The sequence below is a fragment of the Callorhinus ursinus genome, unplaced genomic scaffold (assembly GCF_003265705.2).
Source record: "Callorhinus ursinus isolate GAN/ISIS: 27379988/994484 unplaced genomic scaffold, GSC_fseal_2.0 scaffold56, whole genome shotgun sequence".
In the NCBI taxonomy this organism is placed as follows: Eukaryota; Metazoa; Chordata; class Mammalia; order Carnivora; family Otariidae; genus Callorhinus; species Callorhinus ursinus.
In genome coordinates this window covers 760,900-778,302 of record NW_027397118.1, presented here as the reverse complement: position 1 = coordinate 778,302, position 17,403 = coordinate 760,900, and the positions used below count along the sequence as shown (strand labels likewise).

Below are 17,403 nucleotides of genomic sequence, written 5' to 3'. Positions count from 1 at the left end.
CCTCCGCGCCGCCTGGCCGAGGTGTGCCGGGGAGGCCCCGGCTGCGAGCGCAGAGCGAGAGTGGCAGCGAGTTTGAAGTGCAGAAGGGTGAGTGTCCGGGAGGCTCCTGGGGCAGGTGGAGGCGGCACCGATCCGAGCTGGGGGGCAGGGGGCGGCAAACGGCACTGGCAGGGTCCCCGCCCCTGGGAAACCTCAGCCTCCGCGTGTCCCAGCCCCGCCATCTGGGGGCGAGAGGGAGCGGGCGAATGAGGGAAGCGCTGCGGGGTCCCGAGCCGGACCCACGGGGCGGACGAGGGCGGTCTCCACCTCTCAGTTCCGTCTCAGTTCCGCGCGCCACTACCACTGTTTCCAATTATTTTTTCCAACAGACGCGCTCCCGTTTGGGGGAACCCCGCGTCCGCCCAGTGCGCGCTGGCCTCTGCGTCTCCGCGCTCCCGGGAGGTCCCGGGAGGTCTCGAGAGGCGCAAGCTGGGCGGGATGGCTTAGTGACCGCATCTTTTCCTTTCATCCGCGCAGAGCCTCGGCGTGCTCCCAGTACCGCTGACGTTCCCCTCGCCAACCGCACCCATGCTTCTGGCGCGGATGAAGCCGCAGGTGCAGCCCGAGAACAGCGGGGCGGACCAGGGGCTCGAGCAGCCTGTGCAAGGGCGCAAAGCCGCCGAGCTGTTGGTGGTGAAAGAGCGCAACGGCGTCCAGTGTCTCCTGGCGTCCGGCGCTGGCGACGAGCAGCCCCGGGAGACCTGGGGCAAGAAGATTGACTTCCTGCTGTCGGTGATAGGCTTCGCGGTGGACCTGGCCAACGTGTGGCGCTTCCCCTACCTCTGCTACAAGAACGGTGGTGGTGAGCCCCCTGATGGGCTGGGGGTGTGGACGTGGGAGACGACCTGTCCGCAGCAGCGGCGGGGGATAGGGGCTGGGATGGAGGAGCTGGGATGCGCGCGGGAGCGGAGGAAGCACGCGAGCGAGTCTGGAGCGCAGGCAGGGTCTGGACAGGGCACGTGGAAATAGGAGTGGAGGCCCCGGTGGAAAAGGGAAGTGGAGGCTTGCCCCTGAACAATGATAGGCGCATGGGTGGAAGGACAGAATCTGGGGCCCTAAGCTGGGTGAGAAACACTGATCTTTTGATGGTTCGCAGGAAGAGAGGTGGAGATCTGGAGAGCTCTGGAAGGGGCACCAGAAGTGCACAGGAAGGGACAACCAAGCACACAGGGACCCTAACTCCAGCACTCTGAGCCTTGGGGCAGGGGCCTCTGGGCCAAAAGGGGAGAGGGGACGTGGGCTCCCTGAAGGCACTTGGGGGGCCCTGCACTACTGGGGACAAACACTCTGGAAAAGAGACACACAGAGAGAAGCTAGTGCCAGAGGGAACTCCTGTCTCAGGATGGTGGTTGTGTTGCTGGAGGCGCTAGGATGCGTCATTAGGTACCAAGAACTGGCCTGATCCTGGAGGCAGGAGGCCCATCTGATGGGGATGAAGCCTTTACCTCCGGGGGTCCTGGCCACAATGCAGGGTAGAGTGGGAGAGGGGCCTGGAGAAAACTCCAGTGGAAGCAGCCAGGCTCTCTCCTCTATCCCGAGCTGGGTGACAGATGACCTACCTGCCTGGGATGCGAGTCTAGAGACGAACTACGGCCCATTCAAAGGGCAGAGCCCTGGAAGAAGGGGCCTAGGGGCAGGGCATAAGGTCCTAAGACCCTAGCTCCTTCTTGAGAGCCTTTGTTCCTGGGTGCCCAAACCACCCCAGTGTTCTGCCCCTTGCTGGTGTGAGTTCAGGGGTGCCTGCAGAGAGCCTGGGAAAATGGCAGGGAGGAAGAAATTGGCAAAGGGGGGCCCAATTCTGGAAACTTCTATCCATTGGGTCATCCTGCCTGGCAGTGGCTCTAGCTCACGACTCCAGGTGGTCAGAGGCAGGCAGGGTGAGGATTTGGAACCCGGTAAAGGGAAAGCTTGTGACTGGTCCCATAGGGTCTGGGACCCAGCTGTTTGCTTTGGCGCTTGCTCTGGACCCTCGCTCTGGCTGAGAAATGGGAAGCACTATCCAGAGGGGACACTCTCCCCTGGTTGGCTGCTGCAGCCTCTCAAAAGTCTCTGGTTGGCCTTAAGAATTCTGGCCCTTTGGGCCCAGGGAGGGAGGAAAGGCAAATTCCACGTATTTTTAGCAGGTGGGGAGAATGACGAATGAAAGACATACCGAGACCCTAAGATGCACCATCCAGCAGGTCCTCAAGGGGCCGTCCGAGACTGTGTGTCCCTAGACAGCCCTCTCATGAATCAGCGATAGTTCTCAGGTTCCTCTCGGTGTGAGGCACAGTGCTAGGCTCTGCAGGGGCCCCTTATGTATGTTCATCACCACATCTGCCTGCCAGGAGCTTTAGTCACCTAAAGTGTCACGCCACTACATGCCATTTCCACTGTTGTAAGTGTTGGTTGAAACTAAATGCACCCCAGATGGCCAACTGGACACATTGGCTAGATGGATATTCTAGAGCTCCCACTGACACTTTGAGCTCCCAGGGCCATTGCCGCCAAATGGGAGCACCAACTGCATGCACGGTGATACACCAGGTGCTGGGGGTGGGGGTGCATTACAAACACAGCCAATTTGTCACAGGTTCTGATCTTTAGGCAAACTGGGTGGGAAGCTCCCTCTCTTTGGTCTGAGAACCCTGCATATCACCCACCCGAGTTGTTCGGTCATTTATCTCTGTGTGTTTCGGTCACCCAAACAGACGGGGGCACATCAAGAGCATAGACGGTGGCTTTTTCCTGCCTCTATTTTGAATGCTCAAAATAAGGTCCAGATCCTAGGAATGTGGTAGAAGGTACCCAACAGCCTTCTATTGAATGAGTAAATGAATGGAATGATCCAAGCCCTAACGCCAATCCAGAGACAGCGGGAGCCCCCCCTGCAGCAACTGACCAAGAGAGGGCGCTCGCTCGGCTGGGGTGGGGCCAGCAGGCTAGAGGTCAGGGACCTTGGCGGGCTTCCAGCTTCTGTCAGCGGGACTTTGGGCGGGCCCTCCTGCCTCGATGTCTTCATCTGTCAAATGGAAAGAATGGTTATCACCTCAGAGGGTGAGCATGGGATAATGTGATACAAGGATTGTGGAGAGCCAGACAGGGAGTCTGGCCCCTAGTAAAGGTAACTGCTTCTCTTCCTTAACCACATTTTGATGATGTGGGAAATGGCTGGGAGAGGTGACAAGTGCTCTAAAGGCCTGAGGAGGGGCTGCTTGGGAAAGATGGGGAGGTGCATTGTCCTCGGAGCTTAGCCCCTCGGGATGGGAGGTGCATGGATTAGCCTTGAGACGGTAGGAGGCATTCTTGTTGTTCGAGAATGCATGTGGTATATCATCTCAAAGATGAGGAGCGCGGGCTTGGTGGGAGGGCAAGCCAGCAGAGATAAGGGCAGAGAGGCAAGTTGGGGCCCGGCCCTGGAGACCTTGAATGCCAGGCTAAGGGGCGGGGAAGTTGTACCAGTGAATTTCCACTTGTGGTTGACCCAGGGTAGCTTCACCCTCCATCTCCGAACTCGAAGGCAGCTCCTTTTCTGAACTACCCCTCAGCCCTCTGGGGGAGCTCAGCTGGCCCCTTTGGACCTGCATCTCTGCTGAGCCCTCCTGGCTGCTCCTTGGGGATCAATTCTTAACCCTAATTCTAGAGGGAGCCCCTGAGATGGGTCAGCAGGTTGGCAGGTGGGTATCCTGTAATTGTGGAAGCAGCCCGAAGACCCAAGTTTGAATCCCAGCTCTGTTTCTCTGGGCATGGCCCAGCCCCTCTCCCAGCCCGAGCTCCCCGCTACAGCTGGACCCCCAAGAGCTATCCTTCTCCGATGACCTGGCTCAGTGCCACACCCAAGCCAGGACTCCGCCGCCCTGTGATTTACTAGCCCGGGTGATCTTCGGGTGCCAGTTTGAACATGGTAACCTCCAAGTCTGGCTGTGCATGCTGGTGCAGACCAGAGCGTGTTGTGAAATGTTAAAGGTGCCAATAGTTTAGGCCCCCGGCTAATACTTTCTGAATAAATTCCTGGGAATGATCAGCCTGCCTGAACATCTTCCCAGAGGCCAGCTGCTGGGCTGCACACATGCGGGATGCTACCTATGGGGAAAGCCAGTCTTGGAAATCCCAGAACCTTCTCAAACAGAGAGAGAGTGCCAGGCCGTGGGGGCTGTTTTCAGGGTGCTAGAATCTCCCCTGCACCTGTGGTCTTGGGCCTGGCCTGGGCTGGTCGCCGGGGAGGCGTGGGCAGATCGCCTGGGTCGCCACGTCTGCCTTCCTTGCCAGGAGTGGGGTCTTGGCAATGGCTGCTTCTGTTTGAGACGAGTCCTGGGCTGTTAGACACATGGTCTCTGGTTCAGACAGACCCCAGGTTTGAATCTGAGCCTGACACTTCCTGGAAATGGAGCCCCGGACTCATCCTCTCTGGGTCTCAGTTTCCTTGTGCAAAGAAGGAGAAAGCGTCTACCTTGTGTCAGGGTGATGATGTCGATGACATAACGCCCCCCAGTGTCTGGCTCATAGAAGGGGCTCAGTAAACGGGCTTGTTCTTATTATTGTTATTGTTTGATTATTTTTTTCAAGATTTTATTTATTTATTTGACAGCGAGAGACACAGCGAGAGAGGGAACACAAGCAGGGGGAGTGGGAGAGGGAGAAGCCGGCTTCCCGCCGAGCAGGGAACCCGATGATGCGGGGCTCGATGCCAGGACCCTGGGATCATGACCCGAGCCAAAGGCAGATGCTTAACGACTGAGCCCCTTGTTTGATGATTTTTAATTACAGGCTAGACCCAGGGGTACAGTGGGGTCCTGAGTTTGGCGGGAGCAGAACTGATTCTGGGAGGAAATTAAGGAAGGGGAGTCAGGACAGCAAGGCCGGACAGCAGACACACCTCGGCCCAGGGAATTGAGAAGCAAGAGCTGGGCTCTGCTCTGTGTTCCGAGAGTCTAACCTCCTCCCATTGCTCTTTGCTCACCTGGAAGATGGGGATTAACATTCCTGCCCGGGGGCCCATGAGATGTGGTTCTGGTCCCGGGTAGGGTTCTTCTCCTTCCCTAGTATGCTGAGGGTCTCAGGTGCCCATAGCCCATGGGGGTGGGAACCCTCTTGGCCAAAATACCTGGGCTTCCGGAGGCTAGATGTGAAGTGGTGGCTGTTGCAGAGGTCAGAGGTTTACAAACTCAAGTGCTCTCACATCCGGCCTGGCTGTAGGAGGCCGTCTACACCCTGAGCTTGCCAAACTGATTGGTTCAGCTCAGGCGCACGGGGCCCTCCACCGACGAGTTTGCAGGAATGAGGAGGTGCTCATCAGGGACTAGAGCTGAGTCTTGAATCTGGGGTCATCAGCATGATGTGGCTCATTGCTCTGAGCTGGCCAAAAAGATCTAAAGAAGCTGTTTCCAGCAAGATGGGGTTTCATGGGGATAAATGTTACACCCTTTCCTTTGGTCCCAGACCCAACTGCCTAAGTAAGGATTAGGTCATGGTGCAAGTGGAGGAAGGCCCTGGGACTTTCATTAAGCCGCATCCTCCACGTGAGTCACTGCAGGGAGCCACCTACTGCACAAGAAAGCATTTCCAACATGCCCACCATATGCCCAGGATGAGCATATGGTGATGAGATGAGCAACAGAGATGAGCAAAAGGCAACCCCCTCCCCCTTTAGGGAGCTCATAGTCTAGGGTAGATATCCTAAAATTTAACGTCAAATTGGATTCTGTTATTGGAGGTATCATATCCCGAATGAGGGAGATGAGGGTCTACTATTCTTTGTGGGTAGCATTTCCTTCCATAATGTAGTTCCGAGCATCCGGAACACCCCCCTTTTTTTTTTGTTGTTCATTTTAAAGAGACCAGGACCGAGATGGGAAACCTCAACCTTCAAGGAGCTCTAGGGAAAGTCTCAGCTTCATTAATAAAAATCAGGCCAGACCCTGCAAAGTTGACAGCAGAGGGAGGATTGTCACATGGGGAGGAGTACCCCAACATTAGTTCCCCTGAATTTCACCCACAGGGCCCTCCTGAAAGGAGCCGGAGGTGTTCATCTACCAGGAAGTGGGCATGTTTCCTCGCTGGGGGTGTTCCCTGGTCTCAGAGCCAAGGTCAACTCAGAGGTCAGCTGGAAGCGCCTAAGCTGAATGTGTAGATCACTCTGTGGGGAGCTCCCTCCTGGAACAGCAGGAGTGTCTGCGGAGGCATGTGCCCATGCTCCCGGCTGATCTCAGTGAAAGGCAGGAGTCCAGGGCTGCAAGACTCCACTTGGGCGGAGGTTAGGGGGATCCTAAGGCCCGTGGCCAGGGGCCCACCGTGGTCCTTGAGGCCCCTAAAGAGAAGATAAGTCTTGTGGGGGAGGAACCACGAGGCATCACCCCATGGTTCCGATACCCTGCCCTGGACGGCGTCTGTGTTGACAAACTTGAATGATCTGCGCTTGGTTTCATATAAGAACTGGAGCGTTTCGCTAAAGGAATGGCCGCATGAAGCCAGCTATTTAGCTGGCGAAGGCTCAGAGCGGGCATGCTAAGGCGGACACCCGGTGCTCAAAGCATTGCTTTGGACAAGACCGATCCGTTTTGTTCTCCGTGGCTCTACGGCCAGAAGGAAGGCGGAGGGACAGGGGAGGCTGCTGGGGGAGGGGAGGGATTGAGGGAAGGGGTGCTGGCCAGGTGGAGAGGTTGGCCACCAGGTTCAGCAAAGCCTCAGCTGACCGTGGGGAACTCGGAGACTGGAATGGCTCCCCCAGACTTGTCCTGAGTTGAGGTGAGGAGGCCGGGACTATGCCCTGATGTCAGCTGGTCAGTGGGTACAGCTGTCTTGGGAAGGGGACGTGGCCTTGGGTGCGGTGGCTCTCTTGAACTGAGGCACTGGCCAAAGGCCTGACGACTGAGAGCTGAGCAGTCCTAGCCACGGGGGAGCAGCTCCCTCATTCGTGAGGGGCCTCTGGGCAGCACTGTGGGAGCCCTTTGTGGTCATGGGGCTGGCGGTGGCCTGGGGGGACCCTTGACCCTGTTCCTTCCCGTGGTCCGCACTCTTCTTTGGCCGCAAGGGAGTAGCCAGCCTCCCTTGGGACGGGGACGTGAGGCCCCAAGGGACTGCCTCAAAGCCCCTCCGTGTTGGCGAGCCTCCAGCAGGCGTTCAAGGCTGTGCTCTGTGAAGGACCCGGCCACCCTCAACTCCACGGGCGGTGGCCGACTTGAGATTTCCAGTTTGTAGAGGTGCATTGCGTGCGCTGTCCTGCATGATGGCGGGACATGATTCTCACGCACAGAGCACCTCCTGAGTGCCTCCTAAGTGCTTCTCCTTCATCATCGCCAGGTATCGCAGCAAACTGGTGACACGGAGCCTGTCCTCCGTGCTTTCCCCCACAGACCAGCGCTCCAACTCCCCAGGCCCCAGCCGGGTGTCAGCCTGGAGTTAGCAGACCCCACGGGTTCAGGGGTCTCCCCACTTCAGATGCCGGTCAAGGTCTCCAGCTGTCACCTGTGCTTCTGACCACCTGGCTGTAAATCAGGGGTTTCCAGGATCCCCTCGTCAGGTGCCGTCACTGGCTATGGCAGCTCTTAGAACTCAGGGACGTACTGACTTATATTTTCCAGCTTGTTATAAAGGGTATGAGAAAGGATCCCGAGGAGCAGCCAGATGAGGAGGTACGTGGGGCGAGGTCTGGAAGAGTCCCGAGCGCAGGAGTTTCTGCCCTCGCGGAGTTGGGGTGGGTCACCCTCCTGGCACGTGGATGTGTTCTCCAGCTCAGAAGTTTTCCGAGTTCCATAGTTCAGAGATCTTTACGGAAGCTTCGACACGTGGGCATCATCAGTTTTAGCTTCATCTCCAGCCCCTCCTTCTGTACCAGAGGTTGGAGGCTGGGGCTCAAAGTTCCAAGCTTCTAATCAGGGTTTGGCCTTCCTGGGGACCAGGCCCCCACCCAGGAGCCCATCAAGAATTATCTCATTAGAACAAAAGATCCTCCTATCACCCAGAAAATTCCAAGGGATTTAGAAGTTCTGTGTAAGACGCTCCTATCACTCCCACTTAGAAAATTGCGAGGGTTTTTAAGAGCTCTGTGTCAGGAACGCAGAGCAGAGACCAAATATCTATATATCACATTATGTCACAGGGGGTCTGCCCCGGGCCCTGTGCTTTAGAGAGCCCTGTTCAGCCCTCCTCTGCTTCGCGCTGAGGGCCGGGCAGAGAGAGCCTGCCCGCCTCCCCCCTGCACCACTCTAGGTACTCAGACCCTGGATTTCCCTGCGCAAACACCCCACCCTGCTTCTGGGTCTTCGTGGACCTCCCACCTCATTCCTTCTGTCACGTGGGCCGTGCTGCAGGTGTGCAGGGCCCGGGTCCCAGGGGAGGCCAGGGGCCCACTGTCTGCAGGGGTGTGGACAGAGCTTAGACACGTGGATGCAAGAGTCCACACGTGTGTGCAAAAGGCCTTGCATGTCATTGGACAGCGCTGAGGTGGGGAAGAAGCAGGGTGCAGGCAAATGGGCCCCCCCCCACGCTATCACACTGCTATGCAGAGCTATAGAAAGGGAGGGAAGGTTCTAAAATTGAACCTTATAATAGAACCATCATGAAGGTCTAGTTGTCAAGGTAAGAAGACAGAGCATGTTTGATTTAGAAGGTATGGCCTGATGTGTCGTGTTGAAAAACGTGGCCACATGGGGTGTAGATCTCCACATGTACTCTTGCCCCTGAACCCACCCGTGCGCCTGTGGGGAGCAGCACTGTCTCCTACAGAAATCTCGCCCTCTCTTGCACCCTTATGTCTACTATGCCTCTGGAGTGTTTGGGGAGGGGGCACAAATCTGGCTAAGTATTGGTGTGGACCAAGGTTTTCATGGAGATCTGGTGAAAGCCACAGGCAGTGACCATCCATAACTGAGCTATGGGCACCAAGGAAATAGTTTTGTGGGTTTTTACTTCTTGGTAGATCAGGGTGTGGCCAGAAGGCACAGTTTGAGGAATCTGGCCCCCGGCAGCCTGGGAAGTGGGTTCAGCTAGGTCTCAGGGGACCCTCCTCTCCTTCCTGCAGCCCCTCCCTGATCACACTCTCTCCACCTCACCCCAAATCCCCAGCAGGCCTGGGCCCTACCCCCTCTAGCTGAGCCCCCTACAGGCATTCGCTCTCCTTTCCCGAGCTCCTCCTCATCTGCCCGGGTGCATCCCACTCAGAACTTAGTCACCACTGGGCTTCCCTTCCTGCGGACTGCCATGGCATAGGCACAGAAGATTCCAGAGGCCCTCTCTGACCAGTAGGGTTCCCCTATAGTGGTGGGGTGTCAGGCAGTGTGCACTGGGCTAGAGGTGCTGGGACAGATGCTTTTCTTACTAAATTCATCCAAGCCCATTTGTCAGAGTCCCTTTTACAGCTGATGGTTCTTCTCCTCATGTGTTTGTGGGTGCCAGTGTGCAGAAGGACCGTGAGTGTGCACAGGTGTGCATCTGTGTACATGCATATGAGCTGAAGGCTCGGGAGGTATGCCCCGCAGGGGTTTCTCCAGGTCTGCACACCAGCACCTGCACAACCAGAGCATTCCAGAATCAAGACAGGATTGTGGGCTGTGGCCCCTGAGGTCTTCCGCTCTCAGGACCCATGCGAGGCTGCTTGCAGCTGTTGCAGTGGACAGTGCTACACATGAAGATGTAGCAGGCCCGTGAGAATGTGGTGGTTATAGGCCTTGCAGGACTGTAACTTCTAGAAAGTTTGCAATCCAGCCTCAGTTTCTCTAGGAGCTGCTGCAGGCCTGTTTCTAAGAGAGGCCTCCTCAGCTGACCTCAGTCACCCCTGAAGTCCCTTTTCGGCTCTTCAGCTCTGCCCCAGCTTCCTCCAGATCTTTCTGCAAAGGGGTTTGGGCCAACCAGCTGGTCAATGTCTTCTTTGAGAATAAGGCACTGGCCACAGAGCAGCTTTCTGGTGTTTAGCCACACTCAGCTGTTTCATCTTTCTGGCGGGTTCTTGGGCTGTTGCCTCCTGAATCAGTGGCCGGCCCACATCAAATGCATTCAGAGAAGAGCCTCGGGCTTTTGCAGACCCATCCTCCCTCCTTCTCTTCTCTCCCTTGCGGGGACTCCCAGCCAGGCGCAAGAGGAGATGAATCTCAGCCTGGGCAATCTACCTACCTGTTGGCAGGTGCCACCCAGAGGTGTAAGAGTTGAGAAAACTGGCCCAGGTGAGACACCTGGTTGGCTGGTTGATGTTGCTCTTTCCCTTTTGTTGTAGAAAAGAATGTCACGTCATCCGCAGCAAACCGCAGGGCCGAGATCTGAGCCGTGATTCCCGGCTTTTTCCTTCCCCACTGTCCCTTGGGCCACTGACTTCAGTCTTCAGACCTGTTCAACAGTCGGATAGCTCTATGTCCTCTCCTCTCTGGCTGCCATCTCCCAAGGCAGGTGGCCACAGACGGAGTGGGGCTCAAAGAGATCCAGGTTTGAAGCCCAGCTGCATACTTCCTCGTCTGGACAAGCTACTTGACCGAATTAGTGGTAACTCTCTCGCAGGGACGGTTTTACATGAATAATTCGTGTGTGGCTTAGCATGTAACAGGTACTCACCAATGTCACCACCACCAACTGCCTCCATCAGCATCGCAGCCCCAACCGGGATTGCTGTCCCACCGTGGACAGACGTGGGTTCACATGCCAGATCAGCCCTCTCTGTGTGGGAGAGGGGCAGGGGCGGAGTTTGAAAGCAGGAAATGAGGAGGGAACGAGAGACGTGGGCGCCTGGGCATTGCAGAGAAGTCCAGCATGGACCAGGGGTTGGAATATCGGACCAGGGTACGATCAACAGTCTAGACAGCTAAGCTGGCTCCAGATCCCCAGGGTCAGAACACCCTCCCCTCTAAGACCCTGTTCAGGCTCATGGCCTTCACTAACGCTGGAATGTTCTGGAATCTGCAAAATATGTTGGGAATGGCTCTGGAGCTCTGGAGGCAGGCAGACCTAGGCCCGAACCCCACACCCATCCCTGACTGGCTGGGCGACCTTGGTCAAGTCACTTGATTTCCCCAAGCCTCAGTTCCCTCCCCTGAAAAATGGGTCTGTCCGAGTTTTCTGGGTAAGTTAGATGGGATCCCAGATGTCCAGTGCTTAGTGTCTACTCGATACATAGGAGGTACTCACTTTCTGGTAGTTTCTTTCCTATGCCCACCATGCTGATCCATCTCTTGCTACAGAAGGGAGAGGGTTTCTGAGCACTGAGGCCAACATTTCATGTTTTGTCCTTAAGAGCCCTGGGCTTCCTGAGCAGGAGCCCTGGGAAGAAAGTGGAGATTGACAGTCCGTCCTGGGCGTGTTTGACCCGGGGTGCCATGTGACTTCGCCATGATCCCCTGTAAAATCGAGAACCCTCTCTGCATCTTAGAGTTGATGTGAAAATGGAATGAGACCTTGCCCGGAAAGTGCCTGGAACACAGCCCAGGACGTTCCAGTCCTCATGCTACCGTCATGAAATATTTCCCAGTTTCTGCACTTCGCTGGTGTGGGTGGGCCAGAGAGCGTTTGGTTTCCAAGGTTACGGCATCTTAGCCAAAGGCCAGAGGCGGGGACGAGGTGCACCTCCAGCTGCGTCAGGAAAAGGAGTTGGCATTTGGCTTCGGTCCCGCTTGTAGCCGGGCCTGACATGGCACGTATCCCAGTGAGTCACCTCGTGGCCTCAGAGCCCCCATAAGCTCACCCCGGGGCTGCCGGGCACACGGAGAATCATCTCTGAAACTCACCCATGTCTCATCCCACCGGCAACTCTCTCAGGGATGAGTCGCTGCCCCTTCCTTGCCAGGGGCCCCCTCTAGTTTCTGCGATGCTCTGGGTGGGCTCCTTCCCTGCTCAGACACTTGCTCCGGGGTTTACTTACCTTCAGCCCCTGTAGCAGGGCGAGTGAGCGTGACGTGTTGGAAGACCTGAATGCGAATCCTGCCTCTGTCGCGTACAGGACTGATTCGACTCTCCTTCTCTGCCATCAGTTTCCTCCTGGGGGTAGGGGGACATAGCGACCCTGTCTGATTATGTCTCTTAGTGAAACTAAGAATCCAGTGACCTGAAAATGAGACATATGGAAGCAAATTTAGAAACTCAATCATAGGTAACTTTGGGCACTGTCTCTCTCCCTGTCTGATCTCAATTTTCTGCCCTCTACAAGGAGGCTTTGGGGCGATCGGCATCCCCAGAGCGACGGTTCGCGCAAGAAAAGGTTCTGCAGTTATAGGAATCTGGGGAAGGCTGTACCTCTAAGCGTCCTCAAAGGCCAGAAGAATCCTGCAAGAAACAAGCCTGTTCAGCTTTGATGAAGCCAGATTTTACTGCTCTGACCACAGAACCTCATTAGCATGACTGATGGCTATTCTTGGTACCCCCACAATTATCATCAGTGTGGCAATTATTTGTATTCATGGCTCTGTGTCACTCTATTTCTCTACCACAAAGCACCTTGGGAAGTGGCCCAGGACCTGGGGAATGAGGACCCTGAGGCTCTGGCAGGCGCTCTGAGGGGCAGGCGCGAGGCTGGGCAGGGCTCTGGGGGGTCACGCGCTGCCTCTGTGTCCTCCAGGTGCCTTTCTGATTCCATACACCCTGTTCCTTATCATCGCCGGGATGCCTCTGTTCTACATGGAGCTGGCCCTGGGCCAGTACAACCGAGAAGGGGCAGCCACGGTGTGGAAGATCTGCCCATTCTTCAAAGGTAAAGCATGGGTTGGGGGGAGTCCAAGGTTGTCCAAAAGATTTCCTCGGTGCCCCTTGGAGCAACTGCTCCAGAGGTGGGATCTGAGGTAGACCAGCTCTCGGGCGGGGGTGGGGTTGGGGTTCACGGGTATTGGCACAGTCAAGAGCATTCACCGCTCAGAGTTACGTGGAGAGTGTTTGGTGTGTCAGGAACAGCTTAGCCTAGAAAGTCTAGAAACCTGGGGACCAGTCCAGCTTCCACCGCTGAGTGACCAGGGGGTGTCTGTTTCCCACATGGGAAATATTTACAGGAGTGTCAGAAGTACCCAGCGCACCCCACTCCTCTCCGCTCACGCTCCCACGGCAGAGACATGGTAAACTACTCATGGGCCTTTCTGGGCTCAGCTAGAGACCTGTCTCACAGTCCTTAATCCATCAACCACCACTGATTGATCACGGTTGGGAGACATGGTGAAGCCTGCTTGCATTTGGGACTTGGAGCACATCTGGAGAAAGTAGCCATAGCAACTGGCATTTCTTGGCTCCTGTACATCGATGAGAAGGGCATGGAGTCAGAATTAGTGCCTCCCAAGCGCTGGTTAGTGACCCGGGCCCAGATGGCCCTGAGGGCCCGTATGATTCCTATGCATCTTTACTCAGGTGGCACGTGTCTCCTGACCACCTTCTCTGTACTCAGTCCTGTAGTAGACAGGGGCTGCTACAAGAGGCTTATAAGACATGTGTATTAGTCAGGACTTTTTAGTTTAATTTCCAGAAATCCCACTCAAAGTGGCTCTAATATAGAAGAGAATTAATTGGCTTATGATACAGTAAAGTCCAAGAGGTTTCTGGCTAGCTTCAGGTGCATCTTGATCCAGGTGCTTGAATAAGACTACCTGGAATCTCTCTTCACCTCTCTCCATCAGAAGTCAGTGTCAGCATCCATCTCAGGCAAAGTCTTCTCAGGTGCCAGCAAAACTGGCCATCAGCAACAATAAGATAACCTCCTACCAAGTTTAACAGTGACACAAGAAATCAAAGACACCTTCTATCATCCTTAAAGGTCCCAAAGAGGACTCGCATTGGCTTCATTTGAATCATAGGCCCCTCTATCAACCAATCCTTGTGGCTCTGGCTAAGCAGAAGTCTGAGTGGCCAGGCCTGAGGCATGTGCCCATAGCTAGGTCAAGGATGTGAGGGATTAGCCTTACCCAAACCTCACATGCTAGGAATGCTTGAGGCTACTCCCTTAGAGCAATGCTGCACAGGCAGGAAAAAATGTCTACTCTAGGCAAAGGCCTAGAACTAGCTAGCCCAAGAGGAGCTCCCTGTATCTTCAGGCAGATGGGATTGGCACATGCACAAAGCTGAAGGTTGAAAGTAGGGCCCAGTGCTAATCAGGGAGTTTGTTTGGTATTCCCCAGAAGCAGGTCCTGAGACAAGGATTTGTGTAGGGAGTTATTTTGGGAGGTGATTGTAGGAAGGACTTGTAGGGCCCAGAGAAGGGGAGTCAGCCAGTAAAAGGTGTGTCATCAAGCCCATTCCGCCATGGACCGGGGGCTCATCCCCCTGGGGAGAGAGCATTAGTGGGCCTCACTGTTATTCCGCCCCAGGGGTGAGGGACGCAGGATGAGGGGTCACTCCAGTGCCTCCATCCACTCCGGTACTTACATCCGGCGGCTGCCTGGGGGCAGTCAGGGCCTGGCACTTCTGGCCTACCTGATGAGGGGGCCGAGGGGCTCCAGGGGCGAGAGAGAGCACTCCGGCGAAGGGCTGGTGGGTTCCCATGGCCTACGGGTGGGGCTGCGGAGAAGGAGGGGCGGAGGGGTCGGGTCATGCCAGGGTCGGAGCTGGCTCCCCAGGAGACGTGAGAGGCTCTGGGACGGGGCCTGGGGAAGCCCCTGCCTGAGCGCACTCTGCCCCCCATGCAGGAGTGGGCTACGCCGTGATCCTCATTGCCATCTACGTTGGCTTCTACTACAATGTCATCATTGCCTGGTCACTCTACTACCTCTTCTCCTCCTTCACCCTCAAACTGCCCTGGACCGACTGCGGCCATTCCTGGAACAGCCCCAACTGCACCGACCCCAAGCTCCTCAATAGCTCCATGCTGGGCAACCACACCAAGTACTCTAAGTACAAGTTCACGCCCGCAGCAGAGTTCTATGAGTAAGTCGTCGGCCGCGTGTCCTATTCACATGGGCACTCCAGCCCCTGTGCGGGGCAGGACCTGGGCCAGAGGCTAAGGAAAAACCCCAGCCCTGGTTTGTAAGGTGTGCTAAGTAGCCAGCACCTGCTAGGAGCTGAGGATCCGGCCGTGGACGGGGCAGTGGCGGGCCCCGTGTTCACGGGAGAGTGGGACTGGGGAGAAATACACAAGTCAGCAGGTAGGGAAGCAAGAACATTTTAGAGAGTCAGCAAGCCCTACATGAAATGAAACACATTTTCGGGAGTGTAAGTGTTCTTAAGGAACTAAAACCAGGTATGTGGTAGAAAGGAATGGTGCTGGGGGGGGAGGGACATTAGTTCAGGTGGTCAGGGAGGGCTTCTCTGAGGAGGTGACAGGAGAACTGATGAAGCCAGCCAAGGGGTCATCTATAGGGGCTCGGCCGATGGAGCTGTAGCTCGGACCCGAGCGGAACTGACCTCGAAGCTGTCTCTTGGCCGGCTTCATGCTTCTGTCTCTCTGGGGATTCCAGCGGGGCGAGGAGCTGGAGCTTGTGAGTGAAATTCGGGAGGTGGGAGGCAGGCCAGCTACGTGCAGCTCAGGAGAGGTATTTGGACCACGTGTGCGTGAGAGTCACCGACTGGTGGTAGAAGACAGAACATCTTTTTTAAAAGACACTTTAAAAAAAGATTTTATTTATTTATTTGACAGAGAGAGAGAGACAGTGAGAGAGGGAACACAAGCAGGGGGAGCGGGAGAGGGAGAAGCAGGCTTCTCGCGAAGCAGGAAGCCCGATGCGGGGCTCGATCCCAGGACCCTGGGACCACGACCCGAGCTGAAGGCAGACGCTTAACGACTGAGCCACCCAGGCGCCCCAAAAAGACGCTTTTTATATTGATACCATTTTAGACACAGAAAGTTATAAAAGCAACCCACAGAGCTCTTGTATACCCTCCACCCACTTAGCCCCTTATAGAACCAGAGTGCAGTGATGGAAATCAGAAAATTAACGTTCGTATGCTGTTAACCAACCTGCTAAATTTAGACCTTTTTTTAAAGTTCATCAGTTTGAGGGCGCCTGGGTGGCTCAGTTGGTTAAGCGACTGCCTTCGGCTCAGGTCATGATCCTGGAGTCCCGGGATCGAGTCCCACATCGGGCTCCCTGCTCAGCGGGGAGTCTGCTTCTCCCTCTGACCCTCTTCCCTCTCGTGCTCTCTCTCATTCTCTCTCTTAAATAAATAAAATCTTTAAAAAAAAATAAATAAAGTTCATCAGTTTTCCCACTCATGTCCTTTTCCGGCCCAGGATCCGCTTCCCCTTAGTCTCCAATCTGTGGGAAGTCTTTGGTCTTCCTTTGGGTGTCATGACCTTGACACTTGGGAAGAGTACCAGTCAGTTATTCTGTACAAGAGCCCTCCATGTGGATTGGTTTGCTCTTTTCTCCCGGTTAGACTGAACTTAGGCATTTTGGACAAGAATACTGTAGAGATGGTGCCGCGTCCTTCCCAGTGTGCCGGATCGGGGTGGTACGTGATGCCGGTCTCTTATTACAGGGACGTTAACTGTGATGGCTTGGCTAAGACCGCAGCAGCCAGCTTCCTTCTGTGTGGAGAGAGCATTATTCCTTTGGTCATTCACAAATGTCTTCCGTGGAGCCACTTGAGGTTATCTAAGTATCTTGTTTCTCATCATACTTTGACCCACAATTCTTGAGCATCCTTCAATGACTCTTGCAAGCAAAGATGATTACGATAGCATTTGTCTGATTGTGATTTTTCTACCCATCATTCCCCCTAGATTAATTGATTGGAATTCTTTTGTAAGGAAGAGTTGTCCCCTATTTATTCACTCATTCAATCACTCATTAATTCATTTTTTGAGATACAATTGACATGTAACATTATGTTAGTTTCAGGTGTACAGTGATTGGAAACACGTATATATTGCAAAATGATGACTACAGTAAGTTCGGTTAACATCCATCACTGCACATAATTACAAATATTTTTCCTTGCGATGAGAACTTTTCAAGATCTACTGTCTTAGCAATTTTCAAATATACAGGACAGTATTGTTAACTGGAGTCACCTTGCTGTACGTGGCATCCCCAGGACTTATTGATTGTATAGTTGGAACTTTGTATCTTTTGACCCCCCTCACCCTGTTTGCCCACCCCCCCCCCCTGCTTCTGGCAACCACCAATTGATCTTCTTTATCTATGAGTTTGGGTTTTTTTCAAAAAAGTTTAGGTTCCACATATAAGTGAGATCATATAGTATTTGTCTTTCTCTGTCTGACTTATTTCACTTAGTGTAATGCCCTCAAGGTCTATCCCTGTTGTCACAAATGGTAGGATTTTCTTCTTTTTTATGGCTGAATATTGTGCATATATGCCATGGTGTGCGTGTATGTGTGTGTGTCACTTTCTCTCTCCCCCCCACACAGACACACACACACACACACACACACACACACACTCCATCATTTTTATACATTCATGTATCCGTGGATGTCTTATTCCCATGTCTCGGCTATTGTACATAATGCTGCAGTGCACATAGGGGCAGGTATCT

General features: G+C 54.7%; 1 protein-coding gene across 1 annotated transcript in view; it reads left to right on the top strand.

The window, feature by feature from the left end:
- Positions 1-567: 567 nt before the first annotated feature.
- SLC6A2 (solute carrier family 6 member 2) overlaps positions 568-17,403 on the top strand; it is a 46,730-nt gene continuing 29,894 nt past the window's right edge. Inside the window, exons 1-3 of the mRNA XM_025852421.2 lie at positions 568-841; positions 12,551-12,682; positions 14,595-14,832. Of these exons, the coding sequence (XP_025708206.1) occupies positions 568-841; positions 12,551-12,682; positions 14,595-14,832 (644 nt within the window). The remainder of the gene's footprint in view (positions 842-12,550; positions 12,683-14,594; positions 14,833-17,403) is intronic.